Here is a 21,520-nt window from a genome sequence, read left to right as displayed (position 1 = left end):
AATTCTGGGAGTTGAAGTCCACGTGTCTTAAAATTACCAAGGTTGAGAAACACTGTCCTAAGCCCTTCTGTTAAGTTCTGCTTGGGACACTGGAACCCTTCCTTGACTACCTCAAATTATCTGAAGGGGAATGTTTTTTCGGTAACTCATATACCATCTCATGGTAGGTAGCAGATCTCTTAGCAAATTGCTCAAGCTACCCAAAACAGCAATGGATAAGATGAGGTTTCCCATTACTGCAAAGAAACCTAAAAAGCCCACTCCCTTGGCCATCCCTGTTTCAAAAACAGGAGAACAGAGGGGAGGAAATGCCAAAGACACTTTGTGATTGGTTCTCTTGAGTTGCAATGTTAAGTTTACTCTATGGGAAGATTTTCCCACTCTGCAGGGAAGATACTTCCACAGCATTCTTTAAAGCATTAGGCACCCTTTAGCATTTTCCCTGGCCCATGCAACCTTTACCCAACTCAACAAAACCTGAAGAGATGTACTTCTTAGCATGTCTTACACACTCAGAAGAAAGGGATCATTGGACTGGGGAAAGATTATTACTTGATATTGCAATTTGGCTAGTTTTTTTTAAAAAAAAAAAACAGTTCTAGACAGATACATGGCCTTCAGGCACCAACAGCACAGAACGGCTGCTGCTGTTTCAATACTGTCAATGCTAATTATACACAACTGCAGCCCAGCGAGCAGTGAACAGCCTCGCTAAAATTGTTTGCCCTCCTCTCTAACTTGTTCTAGGGACCCAACCACCACCTATTGGAAACAGAGATGCAAACAGGTCTTTTACCTATCTCAAAAATAGGGGGGAAAAAGACATTCCTTAGGTGATTTATTTATATAACTAGAGCAACACACACTAAAAAAAATAATAATTAATGTACTTCTAATTTCAAAGGTTTTGTCGATACTACCTGTTGGCTGAGTTTTTTAAGGTAAGAGATAACACTGTAACTAAGTCCACAATCTAAATTATCTGATATCAGATTTGGAGCTCCCATCATCCTTAGGGCTTTCTTTAATGGCTATAAGGAAAACAAAATACACAAGAGTAAGAAGAGTATCAAATCTTTTTCTTTAAAAAAATTGTTTGTTTGTTTGTTCGTTTGTTTAAAAAGAAGTCTCACAGATCAGCACACGTGAAATTAAGGCACAGCAGAGTTGATGCTCCAGCATGCCATTTTTTGGAAGCATGGATTCAAAGTCGTACACTCCAGTCGTTTAGGCACCTCACTGTGGGCGCCCAGGCCGTGGAACCAGCCTGGCACCACCACCAGTCACAGCACAAAAGGCTGGAGACCCTGATTGCCGGGATGATGCAAGTCCACAACGCGGCATCTTGCCCAAGCTATGCAGGTAATTTCCACATTGCCCACCTAGTCAACCAGCTTCCCTCCCATCTCTGGCCCAGCCAGGTGCATGGTTAAGTGCTATCACCCCTTGCTTACACTACTTGCAGTAGTAGCCCAGAGATCTGCAGTTAATGGACCCAGCAAGGGGGGGAGGGAGGGTGGTTGAAAAACAACCCCAAAAAATCTGATATGCTAGGCAACAATTCCAAAACATTTAAGGAGGGACTACGAAATTGCAAGCATTAAGAACTTCGGAATCCTGGCATGCAAGCCGTTTTACTTGAAAGACATGCGAAAGATGTTCTCCCGAGGAACATCAGCCACCAGTTCATTTGAGCCCATAAAAAGGACAGAACTACATACCACTAAGTAGTAGGGAGGCATTGTTTTTAAATAGCTGTCCAGTGCTTGTCGCCACTTCAAATTTGGCTTAAGTTTGTGAAACTTAAAAAGATCATCTGCAAAGAGGAGAAACAATTCAAGTTACATACTGCGCACAAACACATCACAGTCAAAGTAACCCATCTACCTCCTGCTCCATGAGATTATCCCTTAAGGACCAATATCCAAAGGGATGTGTGTTTCCAAGGTCAAATCCCATTTTGGAACTGACAAGATACGTCGCTTATAAAGACGCACAGAATGCTACTATATGCCACAACTCAGTCCAGGGTTACCACATAAAAATAATACGTCTCAAGAAAGACAGTTTGACTAGGCATTAAGACGCTGGAGCAGGAACTGGGAAACCCGAACTCTAATCCGGCCTTAGGCAGAAGACAACTAGGTGAACTTGGACCAGCCACTCTCAGCTCTAAAAGGGTAATGGCAAAACACTTCCAAAAATGTTGGAAGTAGTTGGACTTGTCCATGTAGTCACCAGTAGTCAGGTCTGACTCAACGGCAAGGGGAAAAAAAAGAGAAGTGTTACTTAGTTTGAGACCTCTGAAGCAGGCCTGGGCGTACTTCGAAAATGATTCAGAAACAGTGCTTCAAAACATGGAGTGCAAACACAGCACTTCTTTAAAGCAGCCTTCAAACTGTCTGAAATTGTTTTCAAAGCATGCCACACAGCCTTAATCTGAAATCAGGGTCTTCCTTAGCTTTCAGTACAGCTTGTTCCTTACATCCCTTCACAACAAGAAGCTCAAGCAAAGGGCGGGGCACTCTTTCAAAGGTTATCTGCAGCAATGCCGATTGTTTTAAAATAGGTATTTAAGCTACGGATAGAATCCCTGAGAAGTTCCTTGCAACATAAATTACTCATTCCTAATAGAAAGCAGACCTCAAACAAGCCATCATTAGTGTGTTACTTTTGGGAGACACAACTTGATGGAAATTTTTCTCAGAAAATTCAACAGTTGGCTGACAGAAAGGATTCCAAATCTGCACTCAGCTAACTATAATCAAGACAAGGGACATCCATCTCATGCAATCTATAGCCTTCAACCAAGAACTGGGAAGGACAACCTAGAGGAGAGTTTTCGGTGTTGTTTAACATTTCCGTTTATTATCTCTGCCAACTTGGGGCAGCAAATATTCTCAAATTTTAGTATAACAAATGTAACAAAATTGACCAAAAAAATTGCAAGAAACAAACAAAATTTGAGAAGCGGCCAAATAAAATCAATATAGTTGGAAGGCCAATACAGATAAAACAGGAACATCGTTTAATGTAGGTTTCTTTCTCTATATACGTATCAGGAAAAAAAATTGAAACGGAGAATAGCAAGGACTCCCAAGTTCCTGTTTTCCTTGGCCTATAGGAACAGAACAAGGTCTGAAGCAAATCTGAAATAAAACCATACCAAAAAGAAGGGAAGGGGGGGAATAGAATCTCTTATTTACCAGCAGTTCTCTCTCCAAAACCACCCCTTCAAAATATATTCCTATACACAATTTGGGGTATGAGGGCTTCCAAGAATAAGCAGAAAGTGTTCCTGAAATGGAAGCCCCAAAATATACTAATCAATGATCAATCTGAATGTCTGCAAAACCTTTAACCGTTTTGTTCCAAGGAAGCAAGAGAGCTCAGAGGGATAAAAATTTTAAGAAGATACCAGGACTCATCAGTAAGTAATTCAGTGTGCTTCTGGATGTATTCCTCAACTGAGGCAAGAAATAGCACAAGGCACACACACTTCCCTTTATCATTCCCCCGTTTGCAAAGTTACCCAACCACATAGCAAACATCTTGTCTATGACTCATGCAGCCTGGAATCTCCACCCTGCTGCCTAACATTTAGTCAGCTGGATGAAAAATAAAGGCCTAAAATGAACATGTGAAGAGAGGTACAGATGCTAAAAAAGGAATCTGCCTTACATTTGTTTTCTGTCATGAAAACAAGAGGTGGCAGAGAAAGAAAAGGGCAGAGCTGTAAAACTCGTAAAATACAACCAAGAGGCTCTAACTAGGTCTCTGTCAAGTCCACTTACAAGGCAGGGAAGTCCATGCACTTCTGAACTGCACAGCTGGGGAGTTAGAAATGGGAGAGGAGAGGAAAGGAAGGTTATTGGCCTACACAACGAGCCAAGAGTTGGCGTTAATGGACAAAGCTGAAATTGGGCTCAGTGACCAGGAGGAAAGCAGAACTGGACACGCCCACGCAACCCCAATGTGTTTCCTTCCACAGCATTCACAAGTCAGAAATTAATTTTACCCTTTTATGCAACGGCTAACAAACAGGATCTGCAATGAGCTCGTTTTCAGGATCTGAAAAAGGGCTCGCTCTAAATTTGGACGCAATTTCCATGGGCAAAATCCACCTCGGTCACCATCGCTGTGGCAACTCTGAAGAAGAGGCTATCTGCGTTATACTGGGAGGAAGGATGAACGTGCTGAACTTGCCAGAGGCCGCCCAGAGACATTCAAGCTCCAGCATGGAGCCTGAACACAGGGCTTAAACAACGCTGACTCTCTTTCTACCCAGACACTCTGCTTTAGGAGCCAAAAACTGAAATGCAGCAGGGCAAGGCATCCTGGGTTTCCTTCAGACTGGAAGTCAGGATCCAGGCTAAAATAAATCTGTGAAATCAATCCACCCAGAGGTAAGGTGCTTATTTCTTGCAAAAGAAGGGAACAGCAAGTTTGTTTGTTTTTTCCCCCTGCATAAACCCTTGGAAGTTCTGAGCCCAAGTTCTCAAATGAAAACAAAACACAGGGCTACACATGCTGCTGCAAGAAATGTAGACACCACAGCCTGAAAGAGGGAAAAGAATGGAGGTTGAACCTTACTCCAATTAAGGAAGAAGCTACGAGTCTAGGAGGTGAGCAGCATCAAACATGCACTGGCAGCAGGTGGCTCTCCTCCTCTGCTGCAGAGAAAAAAAGGGAGAGGGGGTGTAAAAATCCTCTTCTCCCAACGTAGCAGTTTGCAACACTCTGGTTCCCATCCCGTTTAAGAAAACGGCTGGCAAACATACATCACGGACAAATATAGACAGACAAGGCTACCTTCCTACAGTGCAGTGAGGTGGCCGGGCGGGGCGTTACTCACCGAGCAGAGGAAGCAGAACAGGATAATTGTAAGGCATCACATAGAGATTCACACAGGTCAAACTGGTGCTGGCCTTTAGATACCCAAAGGGATGTCCGAGCTCGCTGTATTTTCCGCTACTGCTCACAAATACCTAGGAAGGAAGAACAAGGGAAGGGGAAACGTAGATACACCAGGAGCAGCAGAGTGCCTGGCTCGCTATTAAAAAACAAGTTGTAAAAAATAATCCAGGGGTAAACATTCTTATAAAAAGTACTGTATGTTTTACATTTGTGAGACAAGAGCTCAGCATATTTTATAAAGCAGTGTTTCTCAACCTTGGCAGCGTGAAGATGTGTGGACTTCAATTCCCAGAATTCCCCAGCCAGCCATGCTGGCTGAGGAATTCTGGGAGTTGAAGTCCACACATCTTCACGTTGCCAAGGCTGAGAAACACCGTTGTAAAGAGATGACTGCTGCTTCACGTCCTACGCTTTAAATTCCTGATTTCCTCTAGTGAACCGAGAGCAAACTTTCCCAACCCAGTGCATGACAGATGTGCCAAACCCCAACTCTGAAAATATCCACCCAAAGTCGCCTTGATAGCAATGAGCATTGTACTCCTATGTATCCAAAAAGGGTCAGATTGGGAAAAAACATTATATATGTTAGAAAAAAAGCAGTCTGGAGAGAGTATGATTCTCAACCTCCCTTATTTAACAAACTACACCAGTGTTTCTCAACCTTGGTGAGTTTAAGAGGGGTGGACTTCAACTCCCAGAAACCCCAGCCAGCCATGGCTGGCTGGGGAATTCCGGGAGTTGAAGTCCACCCATCTAACTCACCAGGGTTGAGAAACACCGAACTATACTATCAAAACCTCACTTTATCTTGCTAAGACTAGCGCCCCATGGAGCTTTCTAGTCCTACTTAGCCCACCATCTCATTTTTTAACATAACCTGTCAAACAATTCCCACATTATCAGTTGACATTCGTATTAAGACAAATATGGTTTTTCCTGAGTTCTGGAAGAGGGTTTTAATCATTTCCTTATGCTCTTTTAAACTATGTTACTAGGATTTGGAGATTTATGTTACGGTTGTCAATAGGGCCAACTGTCTAACGGGCCTGACAGGGAGAGAAGTTGCAGGAGAGTCTCAGGATCAGGCAAAATGCAGGGGACTCACTATCTCCCCCACCACCACCACGTGCAGAGAAATGAAACTTCCTACCAGTCCATCAACAGCCTTCTCACTCAGCAGCATGCAATTCCATGCATTGGCCTATGTGCCATTTGCACTTACAAGGTGAAAGGTCCCCTGTGCAAGCAGAGTCATGTCTGACCCTTTGGGGGGACGCCACTTTCACATTTTCTTGGCAGACTCTAGAGCGGGGTGGTTTGCCATCGCCTTCCCCAGTCGCTTACATAGCATATGCACTTGCATAGGAAATTGATTATCACAAGAAACATGCAAGTTTGGGCTTCAGGCGCCTGCTCAGATTAGCACGGCTGGTCCAAAGGACAGCAGGCAGAGGACGTTCTTTCCTTCAGAGTCTTCTGATTACAACAGGAGATTCTGAGGATTGGACGGAGGCCCCTCTGCGTGCAGCCAAGGGCTACCCAGCGAAGGACAGAACCAGCAGAGTTGGTTCTGCTATTTCCAAACCCATCACTCCGTTGCCGTGCTGCTTTTAGACCTGCACAGCGTCAGCCTCTGTAACACATATCATGCACGTACCTGCCAGCAGACATGAGAAGACTTGCGTTCCAAGATGTACTGTGTTAAAGGCGACGGTTCAAGCTCGTACTTGTCAAACGGCAATTTATCAATCACCATGGGCTCACAATCCACACAGGAGAACCTCACCACCGGATGAGCGGTGCGAGGGGGCTAGGAAGGACGTAACAGCAGAGTCAGAAGCACCGCAGAAGGTAAAGTCCCAGCCTGATTTGGTACCCAGGCCAAAAAGGACTTTGGCAACAATTTTAGCTTAACTCTGCACATTCAAGTTACTCCAGATTTTTTACAAACCTAATAAGCCTCAACACAGTTATAAAGTAGAATAGCTCTGATGCTGTTTGGTCCTTCACGTGTGGTATCTAACCATCTGAAAGACAGGTTGGTCATGCCCTCAGAGCAGGAGGTGGAATGGAGCTGAGAGACAGGACAACCGCTGGCCTTTGTTGGTTTTCAGACTACGTCAGAATTTGTACTAGGAACACATCCATTACGATGTTGTCTCAGCTATGGACCATAGTATTCCTAGAGTATCCTACATACCAGCGTTGGTGAATTCTGATCAGGCCAAAAAGATTCAGGAATTGGCCAGTGGCCAACAGGCACGCCTGTTTTAGGGTTTGGACGCACATAGATGAGTTTATGACAGCTGTGCCATGACTGAGAACCGAAGGAATTGACAGGCCTTGTGGCATCAACCAGTCCATCTAAAATCCAAGAACAAAACAGAACAGTAAGAAACATGGAACATTAATAAGCTCCTCGGCATTACCAGGGCAACCATTTTCTCTACACTGGGGCAGAGGAGATACAAAGATGTGCAAAAGTGGGTCCAGATTACCTAAGGGACCGTCTCACCCATTACATCAACCCGTCCCACCCGGTCGTGCGGAGAGGGCATGCTGCGGACCCCGTCCATAAGAGAATTCCATCTGGTGGGGTCCAGGAGGCGGGCCTTCTCTGCAGTAGCACCCGCCCTTCGGAACATCCTTCCCCCGGAAGTGAGGTTAGCCCCCTCCCTCCTGGACTTCAGGAAACAGATGAAGACCTGGTTCTGCTACCAGGCTTGGAGTGGGGAGAGGAAGAGCCATTCTTGGGGCTGGTTGGTTCCCTAGTTCTGCCGGGACCAGTTTTATCCCCTTATGGGTGGAATTAGATGGGCTGTTACTTGGATTTCATTACATTTTATATTTATTAATTATTGGTATTATTTATGATTTTACAGAATCTTAAATTGTTTTTATTGTGAACCGCCCAGGGTCCACCGTGTGGGGGAGATGGGCGGTGATAAAAATATCATTCATTCATTCATAAATAAATGTGTACATTTGGAGAAAAACAGTTCAGTGGTTTTACGTCAATGGAAAATTTAGAAGAATCATTTCTGAGTAATGAAGAGACTCCAGTAAGCTTTTCAATATGTGAAAGATAGTATTCAAAGAAAAATTACCTGCTGTGGGAGTAAAAATATAGGGTTGCTACATGATTTGTGTTTATCCCACAAGAGAGCCCTTTCCTGCTCTCTGCACACCCCAAATATGGTCCGTAGGATCCCTCTGAACCAGATCTAGGGATGCAGAGAGATGGAATCCACCCCATCAATGAACAAGCATTGCTAGATACAACTCTTAAGCGGGGGGCACCCATCAAAACCAAATTTATATTCTTCGGGTCAGTTTGCAGCATTAGCGATTTAATGGCCAAATCCTCATTTGCAATTAGCTAAGACCCTTAAGCCGAGATCTGTTAAGCTGAGGGTCTACATAAAGCTTTAACTGTACCTTCCCCAATGTGAGGAGGATCCGGTCCTGATTTTTCAAAATTAATGACCACGCCACTCTGAACCTTCTGAGCAAGGGATTCTAAGCACTGGTTCAACATGCGCTGTGTCCGAACACAGTAGGAGCGCCCTAGAGTAAAAAACAGGGAAATAGAAAGGTTTTATGCATGGTGTGCGAGTTACAAGAAACGCATGGCAGACTTAGGAACTGTATTAAGGGGGAGGCTAAACAATTTCATTTAAAGGTACTTAGAAAAATTTGAACCTGGAACTCTTGCAACAGGATTAAAGCTAAGGACAACTTTTATTCCTATCAGATCCCATTCCGGAAAGAGTTCTGCATGGGAAGGCGTAAATATGGTGACAAGGGAGTACGATACTCACTCTCAATGATATTTATGTCTTTCACACTTCAAATCTGGCCTGAGCAAAGGTAGTGAATGTTTCGTTTGACACAAATGCAAATGCAAAAGGGGAGACAAATCAAGCGTAACTCCACATTGCATAATGACTGGTTTTTAATTCACTGTTTATCAAGTGGCTCTCTCTCATCCTATCTCACAAGAGAACCGTTTCTCAAAAGTAGGTAGAAGGCAAAGTTTCCTACAGAGTCTTCAGTGTACTCGATGCTTCTCGTAGAAAAACCACGGGCAACGTCAGTATTGTAACGTGAGCAGAAATACCCCACATTGACAACAGGGACCTCTGGACCCATCTAGTCTTTGTATTTTTCCCCATAGCTTGTTACAGCAAAGTCTGACAAGGCCTTCAGAAGGACAGTGTTTACTGGAAGGTTAGAAAATACAAAGTCATTCTTCACAAATTCAACAAGGACTACTGCTCTGGAGCTGATGTACTAAGGTTCCAAGAAAGCCAGCATGGATTATGGGGAGAGAAAGGCCAGGCACAACCCACAAAAAAGATGTACTTGAGCCAACTAAAGTTCAACCTTGTCTGCCCTGACCAGAATCTGACATTATTTCCAAGCAGACAGATTTAGATTTGTAAACTGCAAAAACTAGCTACCTCCAGTGACTTCACACATCTGCGTGATGGCAGACTCATCCGTGGGAACGCTCCCTAGCTGTTCCGGTTCCACTGAAGAGGCTCCGGGCAAGCGCAGCACAAGGGCAAATAGTCTCTGATCCCAGCGAAATGGTTCTTTGGTTAGCTCACTACCAGGCAGGGGGGAATTCAGGGGAAGATGAAGCTAGAAAGAACAAGAGAGACATTTTAGCTAAGATTCTGCTAGGACTTAAAAAGCAAATGTGAGCAAAATCAGTTTTTGGTTATTCTCTGGGCAAGGCCAAGGGAACAGAGATTTCTTTCCAGCAGTGGCTGCTCTGGTGCGACCACTGGAGGGTTTCCTTTGGACCAACCAGGGTTTCTCAGCCAGGGTTCCGTGGCACCCTCGGGTTCCGCAAGAGGTCACTAGGGGTTCCCTGACAGACCACAATTTATTTAAAAAATTATTTCAACTTTGGGCAGCTTCACATTAAAGAGGTAAGTTTCATTCTGTATTTTTAGTTTAAGAACACTATTGATGCATAGATACAGGCCTACCCATGAAATGAATATAATAGTTTTGTACTTTCTGGCCTCTATCTGAGCCTGAATGTGCAGGGGTTCCCCAAAGCCTGGAAAACATTTCAAGGGCTCCTCCAGGGTCAAAAGGTTGAGAAAGGCTGCTTTCTCAATGCAGCCAGAGATGAAGCACTCGGGGGACCATGAGCAAGATTCCTCTTTGCAAAGAAACCTTTGCAGCTCAGTAGCAGAGCACATACTCATTGTGCATAAAGTTTCTGGCACAACCCCAACATCTCCAGGTATGGCTGGGAGACCTCTGCTTGAAAAGCTGGACCCAGGCAGAGCAGACAATATTCAGCTAGAAGAAACAAGGCCTGACACTCTCCATCTCAGGCAGGTTCCTACATTCTTATTTTCTCCCAGACTAGCCCATCTTACAGGTTTGTAATAGCCTATCACATCTTTGAGGATCACAGAAAGAGTGCAACATGAACAAAATAAGTGATCCTGCATTTTTTATTTGTCTTTGATTCCTTTGTAAGAGAATATGAACTCAGGAAAGTGTTAACATTTTAACAGCAAATGTGTCACGTCCAGAGCATGGCCATTTAGTAGCGCATCTTACCTCCTCTTGAACACCCGAAGTGTTTGTTAGCTTGTTTCCATCTGTGATGGTAATTAAAATAGACGGCTCTAAAAAAAAAGGATTCCTCCCCTACAGGAAGGAAAGAACAACATGCCCAAATTAACACTATGAATTAACTTCAAAGAGTCAGTGGTGATGCCTTCATAGCTGAAATTGACCAATCAGCTGAAATTGACTCCAACAAGAGACCCCACACCAAATAAAGAGGAACCAAAATACTGGTTTTTCAGTACATGTAAAAATAAACCCGTTTATGCATGCAAGGTGGCAATGCAAGGTGGCAATTAATAAGCAAAGAGATGACACAAGTTTATGTCCTAACACTCTCATATTCTGGTCTACTAATTGTGCAAAACTATGTAGCAAGATCTGATTTTGCTTGCTTTCAGAGAGGGTCTCCTACAAACACTATCCTCCTAAACATCTAGCCACAGCAAAAAGGAGCACATGGAGAGTCCATTAAGAGCTGCAACATGGGGGAAAAGGGAAAGCATTCAACCTCCCTGGACAGGCTGAGCAAACAGCCCACAGAATTTATTTTAAGCACATCAGTAACTGCTCTTGTCCATTTTACAAAAGAGTTCTAAAACTTCTTCAGATGATGAAACAAGGGAATTAAATGCCAGCATCCGTTACCTGCCCATAGTTGTCTATTCCAGACACTAATCTGTTGAGATTCAGCAGGTCAAATGACGATCGAAGAGCCTGCCCAAGGGTGGTTAATCCCGATGCTTGCAGGTTTTTCAGCTCATTCATGAAAGTGGCATGGTTCTCCTTCCATCCAGCCTAAAAAAGAGCAAAAGCCCATGCTTACTTTTCAAGAAAAAGGCTACAAAGCTATTATTTCATTAAATAGGTGTGATGCAAAAATAGCAGTGGGTGGAACGATTTGTTCAGGTAAGCATCAAAGGAGCTCAGCTGTATGAAGCATTTCAGTCCGAGGCCAGCCCTCCGCACCCCCCAACTTTTCCTGACAAAGCACTTGCTCAATACTACTTTTCTCCCATTTCAATGCTTGGCAGCAGAATCTTTCAGATCTCGTTCCAATAGGTTTAATTTAAGTGAATGGTTACAAAGAGCCTTTGAATCGCTACTAATCTTTTAGCACTATTAAACTAAATTGCCAAGTGTCACTGAGCAGGAAACATCCGCCAAATAAGCCATCCGACTTCATAGTAAACAGTCCGAGGAGATTTTCACCCCTGAAAAACAGTAGTAGGACAGAGAAACTTTCCCAGGCTTTTTTCAGCGGGGAAAGAAAAGAACCCTGCCAGACTGTTGTAAGTAGCCCCAGCATCTCTACACATTCCTTCACTGTCCATGACACAAGTTCTATCGACATCACAGAGTTTCCTCCTTAACCTCTGCCAGGTTCACTACATAAAGACTTTTTTCAACCTAATGGAGAACCATTTTTTTTATCACAGAGCTAAGCTAATTATCAATGGATGTGAGGTATGATTGCAAATCCACTGTTGCCAGGAAGATTTGCTTCTCACCATGCACATCATGAAACGGTTTTAAGCTTTTTTGTTCTCAACTTGCAAAGAAGCTTGAAGTTGCTGTAGCATTTGCTTGAAGGTGGAAACATTACAAAAGATCTAGGACAAGCTTTTAGTTGCTGTTGACATCATCCCTCCACACCCTACAAATCACAATCTTTCCTTCAACTGTAGCTCTACTTTAGAGGCAGAAAACCTGAGTGGTGTGCCGTAAAGCTTTGCAGTTCCTGCTCATACCATGCCACACAAATACCCAGTTTTAATCTTGCAAGTTGGGTCCTTGGGTCTAAAATATTTTCTCAATAGAACTCCTGATAAAGGATTCACTGAGTGAGTGGAACATCCCCAGAACACAGGAAGCAATTAGTGGTTTACAAAAACTTAATTCACTAACCAGGAGCCACTCAAATAAATGCATAGATGCATAAATATCTATTTAGAAACACCTTTAAAATCTAGGAGCTTGATCAACCATTATTCTTTGGAAAGGCTGTTCTGGTTTAAATACTAACCAAGTATTGGCAGCAACTTAAGACAGAAATACGTAACATTTCATTTCAAGAGCTAGGCAATGCACTGCAAAACATCGACCAAATTAACACCATTTGCATTTTTAAACTGCTTTTAAAATTTTAATATAAGACCCAGCTAGGGGGCAGCAGCTAGACAACTTTGACTGATCTTGCAATGCTAAGGGTAGTCAGACATGGTTAGCACTTTGACTGGGGACCACCAGGAGATCACAGAGCTGAAGGACAGACTGGAAAGTAGCCTTACCACACCTCCAAAATGGCAATGTCAAATTACTTCATTGAATTTTTTCCACAGAATAAGGACTACAAACTGAAAGCCACTTGAGAGCTACAGAGGTATGAGGTAATGTGGTTCAGTGCTGGACCACAACTGCAGAGAGGTCAGATCAGACTGTGGCTCAAGTTTATTCAAATTTATACAAGCAGATCTCAGTGTATACATTTGCAGCTATTAAAGATCTGAGTAGCCACCGTCTCATTACCTGCAATATTCTAAATACATCAAGTACATTCTAGTTTGTTTGTTTATTCCCATTTCTATTACTGCCCATCTCCCCGCAAGAGGACGACTCTGGGAGGGGACTCTGGGCAGCTACTGCACACCAGGTACACATTATACCAGGGAGATTACTTGATGTCACACAGACAACCTCAACAGGGGCTGGAAAGGTGGTATGAATACAGGACTTTGAGAGATACCTGGAAAAGTTATGTATAACCTGCAAAATTATCTAGCAGATAACTCTCCTGAGCATTCAGTCTGAACAGATAGAAAGTGAATTAAAAATGTATTTGCTCAGTCACAAACACTTGAAGGCAGGGCATAGATCACTCCTGATCCGAGTTTCAAGGCTGGCAATTTGCCTTTTGGTTAGAATCAACTCCCAACAGGGGAAAAAAAAACACCACTATAATTCATCCATTACAGTCTTTTAAATAGAAAAACAGCCCTCTAAATCCACCATTGCAAAAAAGGTGACATCTATGTCAAGCCATTAGAAGCTGGAGCTTTGCAAATGAAAAGACAACAAGCACTCCTACCAGCAGAGAAAAATAACCTCAGAGGTGTGCCTAGGATGGCAGACTGAAAAACAAGGGGGGGCTGCCACGTTAAGTAGGCCGAATGCCACAAAGGGCTCTATCTCCCCCTCAACAACTTTATTCCAGCAGCCAGCCCCTGGGCCTTCTGAAGATCCAGCTTTATTGGGCCTTGATGATCCAGCAACTGTATTTCCATCGACTAACAAGATGGCATTCCGCAATCACAGAAAAAATGCTGTGGGCAAGTTTTCACCAAATGGCTTTTGGTACACGGGGCTCTTTGAAAACTTGCAACTCCTAGGTTTGCAAACATTAATTAAAAAACTCCACACCCAGATGGATGGACACACCACCATGCAGCTATGTCGAGATACAAGCCACATCATACTTCCAAAGGTCAGAAACCAGCGTGGGAGAGACTTATGGGCAGAGTGGAAAGACCTGCTGAAGAGGTGGTGGGGGAGTGCCCTCTCTGCAAACCAATTAACGTAAGAAAAGGAAAGAGAAATAGGAGGTAGCCACTGCAGAAGTGTATGGGCCAGCTGGAAAGCTTCTATAATGCAAGTGTACAGGAAATTCCATTTTCTGCTCAAATGTTAAGTGCCCTCAAGTACAGTCGGACTAAATCACAAAGCTATTTATTGGCCTTTTTTAGCTAGGAGGGCCTGAAGATTTGCCCTTTGCCACAAAAAGATGTTGGGCCTCCTGTACTTGCTGGGAACAGTCACAGAATAGAGGACTGTAAGAGTTTGTGCTCTCTCTCCTTTGTCCACCCCAAAAGGGCCTGTATCTAATACATTAGTCTTGATAACCTTTTTCTTCAGCTATGGATTGGAAAATTTTGCTCCACTTCCTTCTCTCCTTGTCCAAAGTCAGTGATTTTGGAGTGGCTGCTAGAAGACAAGATGGGGTATCCAAAAGAACCTGTCTGTATTTGCCAGAAGATCTCCGGCTCCATGATGCCTTAGCCCTGGCTCTATTTCCCAGTGCCCTGAAAATTGTTCTCTGAATTTAATTATTGTGCAGGGAGTAATTGGGAAAACTGCATTTGTGATGGAAGGTTTAACTGTCCCTGCAGGCCACAAACCCCCGAGAATCCCAACACATGTGGCAATGAGGTTGAGGGAGGAAAAACTGCTAACGAAAGTTGTTGTTTTTTTAGGCATAGGCAAACAGAGACGACTGTATTTCTAAGACCTGAAGATAATCTTTCTGCCCCTCAGGAAAACAACATTTAGTACTGTCTTAGGCCAGATTTAATCTTCTCAAGAAGCCATAAAAATAAATGTACGTACATTAAATTCTTAAGGCAGGCAAAACTGCGCTTTTAGAAAGCTTCTAAAATATACACTAGTTCTCAAATATTGCAATCTTAAGAGGGGATGACTGCAGAGGATTAGCCTTTTCAGCACCCCCTGCCCCACTTCAAATTTGACAGGGTATTTAAAATGCATTCTGTCAAGTTAATTTATTTTGATCTTATTACTCCAATTCTATAGTTGTCCTACTTTCATTTTTAGAACTGTTCCTGGCCAGGTGTTTTAAAGGTGCAGGGGACACTGAAATTAAGATGTTTTGGCTGAGTGTGGGGTGATGGTCAAAGAGCTGTTTGCAGAAACAAGAAATGCCTCTCTGAACACCTTTTTCAAAATCAGCTCTCTGAACTGAATTTACTCCTGAACTATCAGTTATTAATTTCCCAAAGGGAGTCCGTGTGCAATTCCACATCCAATGGCAGCCTGCTCCCAAGTTTCAGCAATGGCTCACAGCTCAGTATTTCTGATGCCGGAACCATTACAAAGACAACAGCCCGTATTTTGGGGTTATGAAACTCCCCAAATTGGTCATGTGGGACAGAGTTTGTGTTCCTTTAGAAAGCAAACAGATTTGCCATGAAGGGTTAAAGAAATTAAATTCCATTTTCAGCTGCCACTTGCATAAAGAACATCTACTCCATTTCCAGGCATAAAATGCAAGCAGCTTTGGGAAAAAAAAAAAAACAGGAAGAATCATCCTGACCAGGGAGTCAGAAGAACTTTCCAAAGACAGATCCGGAGAGACCAGCCAGAACAAGTATTGCCAGCAGTAAATGATGTAGTAAGACCCAGAGATATGAACCAAAGCCAGTTCAGAGCACCACATGCACAAGTTTGCATTGGCACAATTACATGCAGCCAAAATGCAGATGTCTCAGTTGCACCCTCCATAGTTAACCTCTGCAAAGGCTTTCAGTTTCATTTCTGGTCATCAGTTTCTTTCACCCCTCTATTTCTGTGTGTCATCAGCTACCAAGAGTACTATCTGTAGACATTTTTGCTCCGCAAGACCTGTTTCATCCCCATACTTTTTAATTCTGAACTAGTCCACCTCAGAAACACAAATGTTCCAAAGAGAAAAAATAAAGAATAGAGCTTGGACCAAAGAGAGAAGACGTTGAAAAAAAGTTTTTTCATCCACCAAATGTCCATTATTATAAATAGGAATTTTGGGGAGGTGGTAAATTATTTTAACTGTCAATTACTACCAAACTGGGAATTCTAAAGGATGGCTGAGAAATCTGAGCACACCAATCCCAACAAATCTAAGGGCACAATGGTAGCAAAGGCACAATCAATCTCCCTCTTCGAAGAATCTTCTCTGGAACATCTTCCGGCATACTTACTGAATGGCACACGCGCCTTGAGGGGAAAGCAGTTGTATAACCTCAAAAGAGGAACACCCTTTACGATTTTGGAGAGCGCGCTACAAAGGGATAGCTTTTCAATTCAGGCAATGCAAGGCAGAGGAGCTACTCATACATACTGCCATTTTTCCTTTCAGGCGTTGTATGGTTCTATCCAACTCCTACAGGAATGTCAGAGCACTAGGGAAACCAATTTCCAGATTGCTGGGCCATTCCCAAATTTTGATACAGACTATGGGTAACTAATTTTGGCACAAGAAGATAGTGAATTCAAGAAAATAGGTATGAAGATGTGGACGGATGCTTTTCTGATCTTCGAATACTCATTACGCAGGATTGCTCAATAGTTCTAAAACTCCAAATAGCCTTCAAAGTACAGGGCGTTCCATTTCTATTGGAAGCATTAAATAAAACACTATGCATAAAAAATAACTGAAGGGCAAAACCTACGAACAGAACCTAAAAACTTTTTCACCTTGTTCAGGAAATTACGGTCTCAACCCACCAAAATGTAGGGTTATTCAGTGAAATTGACTTGACTATAGATCTGTTTTGGGGAATTTCTTAGAGGAACTCAACGGCACCGTTTTAGAGTTCAGTGACAAATTTAAGACTGATGTGTGAAATGGTATGAATGGACAGCCTTCCTGCGCCCCACAGGCCAAAGATCACACGACAACAAAAGAGGGAATGGTTGGTCCTTCGCAATATCCTCCAAAAATCTGCAACCAGCCATCAATTACATTCCTTTCTAAACATCACTGCTCTTTATATCCCATCCACTATAGCACCTGCTATACCCTTTCTTGAGAAGAAGCTGTCCTAGAAACATTTGAAGTTAACCTTCTTACAGGTTAGCTAGTGGCACTACAATTAATAAAATTTGCACCTCCAACTAGACTGTGAGTGGTTGAAGCAAGCAGTGACCAAAACTTTTAAGTGCAGCTTAAAAACTTAGGGAAGTAGTAACAGATTGCATACATATTCACTACATATGTTGCCAATCATGGATAAAGCCTTTATATCTTCTGGCTCACTTGCTTCAACAGCATGGCTGCAGGATCACAACTAATACTTAATTTGGGGTCATCAGCAGCTACCTTATGATTTTGGCTGTATTGTGTGTTCATATTTGGCATTTTTCTTCTACTTGCATCACCAACAGCACCAGAGGCTTTGTAACAGGCTTAGCAAGAAATTTATTCTCAATCCTAATTACAGGATTGGCAGCCTACTGGGACAAAAGTGCCATTTCAATGTCTTTGAAGCACTGGGACACTGGGAGATTGCTAGCAACCTCAACTCAATTTAACAAGAATAGGTGGCAAAGGAAACTTAAAGAGGACTGTTTAGGAACATGGGCAAAAAAAAAAAAATGGAAGTGTGGCTGGAGTCTTTTCAGTGTTTTAAGGGAGCTGATTGTACTTTTTAAGTGCATCTTTTTTCCAGGAAAAGTAGAGCCACATCCCTTGGTTTCCTCTGTTCAAGTTCAACCACGGGCTCAGCAGGTGCCCTTGAGCAACCTACTTTTTCTGACTCTCAATTCTTCTTGAAAGACGAAGAACGGCTGTAAAAATAACGCAAACGATAGTGAAACTTCTGCAGACTACAAATATATAAACATAAGGTCATTTCCAAAGTGGCAGGAGTCCCTCTAATTCCTTGCAGTCTTATTTTTTGCTAATAACACAAGTAATATTTTAAGAACAATTAAGAAATCAGGACCCCAAATTTCTAGAGACCCCAAAGCTAAACGCTTTTAAGCAAGAGCTCTCACAGTATATTTCAGAGAGCTACTGAAACAGACAATTATTCTTGGATACATTTTCAACATGTTTGGATTAGCAGCAATACCAAACAGATGCACAACTGTAAATCTAATTGTAACAGCAGGCATTCCTAGTTGTTTGGAGCAAGTGTTACTAACAAGGATACAGAGAAAGTTGTTTTCTCTGGCTGCAAAGAGAAAGGAGGCAAAGTACAAAAGACACAATCACCTACCCAGTGGTGTCAGTTCCAAAATGGAGGCCTGACTACAATGATTTTTTGACCATTTTCCGATGAATTCGCAGAAGGGCAAGAGGAACATACTTCTGGATACTGCTCCAAGAATTAAGGATGAATTCTCAGTTCAGATTCCATTTTCCCTTACTGCATGAGTGCATCCTGGAGTTTAAGATTTTGAAAACATCACCAAAGAATTGCTGTTTTATTTTGGCTCTTTTGAGAATGTGGCCAAGGAGCAATATTGCAGCACTTGAGGTCCATTTCTTACCAGTAATCTTATTGCAATATAGGCCATTTTAAGCTTTGTACAAGAAAGAATGTAAGAATGGGCTACCAGCAGGGAATCCTTTCCTCAGAAAGAGGAAGCAAACTTTACAGTTCATCTTCAACCAAAGAAACTGGAAGTAATATACGATATGTTAATGCAGGGTTTCTCAACCAGGGTTCCGTGGCACCCTTGGGTTCCATGAGAGGTTCCCTGGGAGATCTTGATTTATTTAAAAAATAATTTCAAATTCAGGCAGCTTCACGTTAAAGAGGCAAGTTTCATTCTTTATGTTCAGTTTAAGAACACCGTTGATGCATAGATACAGGCCTACCCATGAAACAAATACAATAATTTTGTAACTTCTGGTCTGTATCTGAGCCTGAATGCGCAGGAGTTCCCAGAGGCCTGAAAAGTATTTCAAGGGTTCCTCCAGGGTCAAAAGTTTGAGAAGGCTGTGTTAAAGATTCTCCTTCTCTCAGAAAGACTGAACTCCTTGATGAGAAGAAAGGTCTCCTGTTTATGCAGAAAGAGGTGGGATTAGCAACAAGGAAACTGGAGGAGAAGCAGTTTAGGGAGATAACTTTCCCAGAAACAAAAAGCCCGGTTAGGCACCTTTGGGGCCCAGAACAAAAAGGGATGGCAGATCTAGGTGCAAGAAAAGCCACAGAATTGCTGTTTGACATGGTGGCTCTGATCTACTGCTCCCACTTCACCCTGTTAATGAAAATGCATATCACATCAGCTGGCTGCCCTAGGAGAGGGAGAAGGTCTAGCGAGGTCCCATGCCTAGGACGTAGGTTACTCTCATAGTCTCTCTCTCTGGAAGGATGCGGAAAAGAATTGGAAGGGTGTGAAAAATCATCTAACCAGGGTTCAGGAAGGTGGGAAAGAGACAGAAAATTATTGTTTGTACAAGTGCTTGACAAGCACTAATTGCCAGGTAAGAGTAACATAGGCCCCTATCTCCACGAAGAGACTAAAATATGCAGTATTTTATCTAATATTGATCTAAAATGTCATATAAAACACTTGAAGAGTGATCCTTATTCAGTTTAGGATTTAGGATGATGGAAGAGGTAGTGAAAGGACAAAATCCAAGGCAAAAACTACATCAAGGAACTGTACCCTCAACTAAGTTGCACGGAATTCAGATTATGGTTCCAAACATCCATAGGGAGCATTACTACATGGGAAGCCTTTTATTGTGTGATTTTGTCATAGAAGGTTGATGTTCCCCCAACACAATGGAAGCTGATCTTACAGGAAAAATAAATCAGGGAAATTTTGGACTTTTTATCTTTAGGTCAAGCTTCCTCAGTGCGGAGCCCTCCAAGGATGAGCCGACTGTCACAAGAGGGAGGGGGGAGGAGGAGATGCCATAAATCGTAAATCGAGGCTCAAGAGAGACGGAAGAAACTGGTCTGGGAAGCGGACCAAGAGCATGTGTTCTGTAGAAAGGCAGTATGTCCTCCATGCAGATGTGCTAAGCAATGAATGCATGTGTGGGGACGACACCTAGAGAAGGCAAAGAAGACCGAAGGTGGAGTGCTTTCCTTAAGAACTCCGATGCTCCTGTTCGTGTGGTAGTTGCTGCTGCTGCTGCTGCTATTATTATTATTCAGATTGAAAGTAGCTCTGCACAGGCCCCCCCCCCCAAAAACCTACAGGTATATAGTAGGCAAGTACCTGTCTTTTACAGCCTCCTGTACCCTGGTGACCTTCAGAGAGATCAGCCTATACTCCCCCAGGACCACCGCCCCCTCCCCCTCCCCCACGGCCCGGCCAGGCCGGCTGGGGATGATGGAGAGCTGGAGCTGCTGCTGCTGCCGCCGCCGCCGCCGCTGCCGGAGGTCATCAGACGGGAAGGCCGAGACTCGTCGCGAGCATGTGCTGGGGGGCCGTGCGAACGGGTCTGCGTCCCTGGGAATGGAGGGGCGCCCCTCCCCCCGGCCGCGGCGGGCGGCGGGCGGCGAGGCGGAGGCGGCGCCGCCGCGTGGTGGGGCGGCGGGCGGGCCGGGCAGGCGCTCCTCCGCCTCCATCTCAGCAGCGCCCTCAGCCTCTCGCTCGCCTCCATACAAAAGCAAAATGTCCGCCATCTTCGCAGGCTAGGCTGCGCCCCGGGGCCGCCGCCGCCGCCGCCGCGCCCGGCCGCGCTCGCGCAGGGGGCCGCGGGGGGCGGGGGCGCGGGGCTGCCTCCCCCCGCCCGCTCGCCCCGCCCGCTCCTTACCTTGATGCAATAAGGCGCCTCGTCGAAGGTGACCAGCATGTACCTGTCGCCGCGGCTGGCCGGGTCGCGGGCCCGCAGCTGCGGAGAGAGAGGGGGGGGAGAGAGGGCGAGTGAGCGGGGGCCGGGGCGGGCGGGATGGCGCGCGGAGACACGCGTGAGGGGCCGGTGTACGTGTGAACGTGTTTGGAGGGACACATCAGGCTCCGGGAGGGAGGGCGCGGGCGCCTCCGCGCGGGCCCCACCTTCATGAAGAGCTCGACGGCGCCCTTGGCGACGTCCAGGTAGCTGGTGCCCAGATACGCCCGCTGGTTCATGGAGGCGGACGTGTCTATGAGGAAAAGGAGGATCGGCATGGTCCGGGCGAGCCCTGCGACAACGGGCGAGGGCCCCGGCGGCGGAGGGGCAGCCGCCTCGCCTCCCCCGCGCTCCCCCACCGGCTGCGCCGCGCCCGCTCCTGCTCCGGCCGGACGCCCCTGCCCGCCCCGCCAGCGCCGCTCCGCCTGGGCGACCCCTCCGCTCCGGCCGCCGGGAGTCTCTGAGCGGCTCCCAACTTCGCTCGCCCGCTCGCTTCCCTCGGCGGCGGCCGGCCCCGCCCCGGGGGAGGGCAGTGGGCGCACGTGACCCCAGCGCGCGCGCCATTGGCTGCCGATTATGCCGCGATTTGCATAGGGGCGGGGGCGGGGGCGGGGACCGCGCTGCGGCAGGGCGGGGAGCCGAGCGGCGCTCGCGGCT

General features: G+C 44.8%; 1 protein-coding gene across 4 annotated transcripts in view; it reads right to left on the bottom strand.

The window, feature by feature from the left end:
* LOC134504214 (integrator complex subunit 6-like) overlaps positions 1-21,286 on the bottom strand; it is a 28,683-nt gene extending 7,397 nt beyond the window's left edge. For 2 of the 4 annotated variants that reach the window (XR_010068637.1, XM_063313301.1), the window contains exons 1-11: positions 21,031-21,248; positions 20,789-20,866; positions 11,164-11,313; positions 10,507-10,596; positions 9,381-9,564; positions 8,356-8,484; positions 7,118-7,281; positions 6,575-6,727; positions 4,856-4,988; positions 1,722-1,816; positions 921-1,031 (exon numbers count right to left, since the gene is read on the bottom strand). Coding sequence is in view for 3 of the 4 variants with exons in the window: in XM_063313301.1 (XP_063169371.1) it covers positions 921-1,031; positions 1,722-1,816; positions 4,856-4,988; positions 6,575-6,727; positions 7,118-7,281; positions 8,356-8,484; positions 9,381-9,564; positions 10,507-10,596; positions 11,164-11,313; positions 20,789-20,866; positions 21,031-21,141 (1,398 nt within the window). In the remaining variant the exon portion in view is untranslated. Of the gene's footprint in view, positions 1-920; positions 1,032-1,721; positions 1,817-4,593; positions 4,674-4,855; positions 4,989-6,574; positions 6,728-7,117; positions 7,282-8,355; positions 8,485-9,380; positions 9,565-10,506; positions 10,597-11,163; positions 11,314-20,788; positions 20,867-21,030 lie in introns of those variants that run through there. The other 2 variants (XM_063313303.1, XM_063313302.1) reach the window with 2 other exon arrangements.
* Positions 21,287-21,520: the final 234 nt, after the last annotated feature.

The sequence above is a fragment of the Candoia aspera genome, chromosome 12 (genome assembly GCF_035149785.1).
Source record: "Candoia aspera isolate rCanAsp1 chromosome 12, rCanAsp1.hap2, whole genome shotgun sequence".
In the NCBI taxonomy this organism is placed as follows: Eukaryota; Metazoa; Chordata; class Lepidosauria; order Squamata; family Boidae; genus Candoia; species Candoia aspera.
This window is presented reverse-complemented; position numbering and strand designations above follow the sequence as displayed.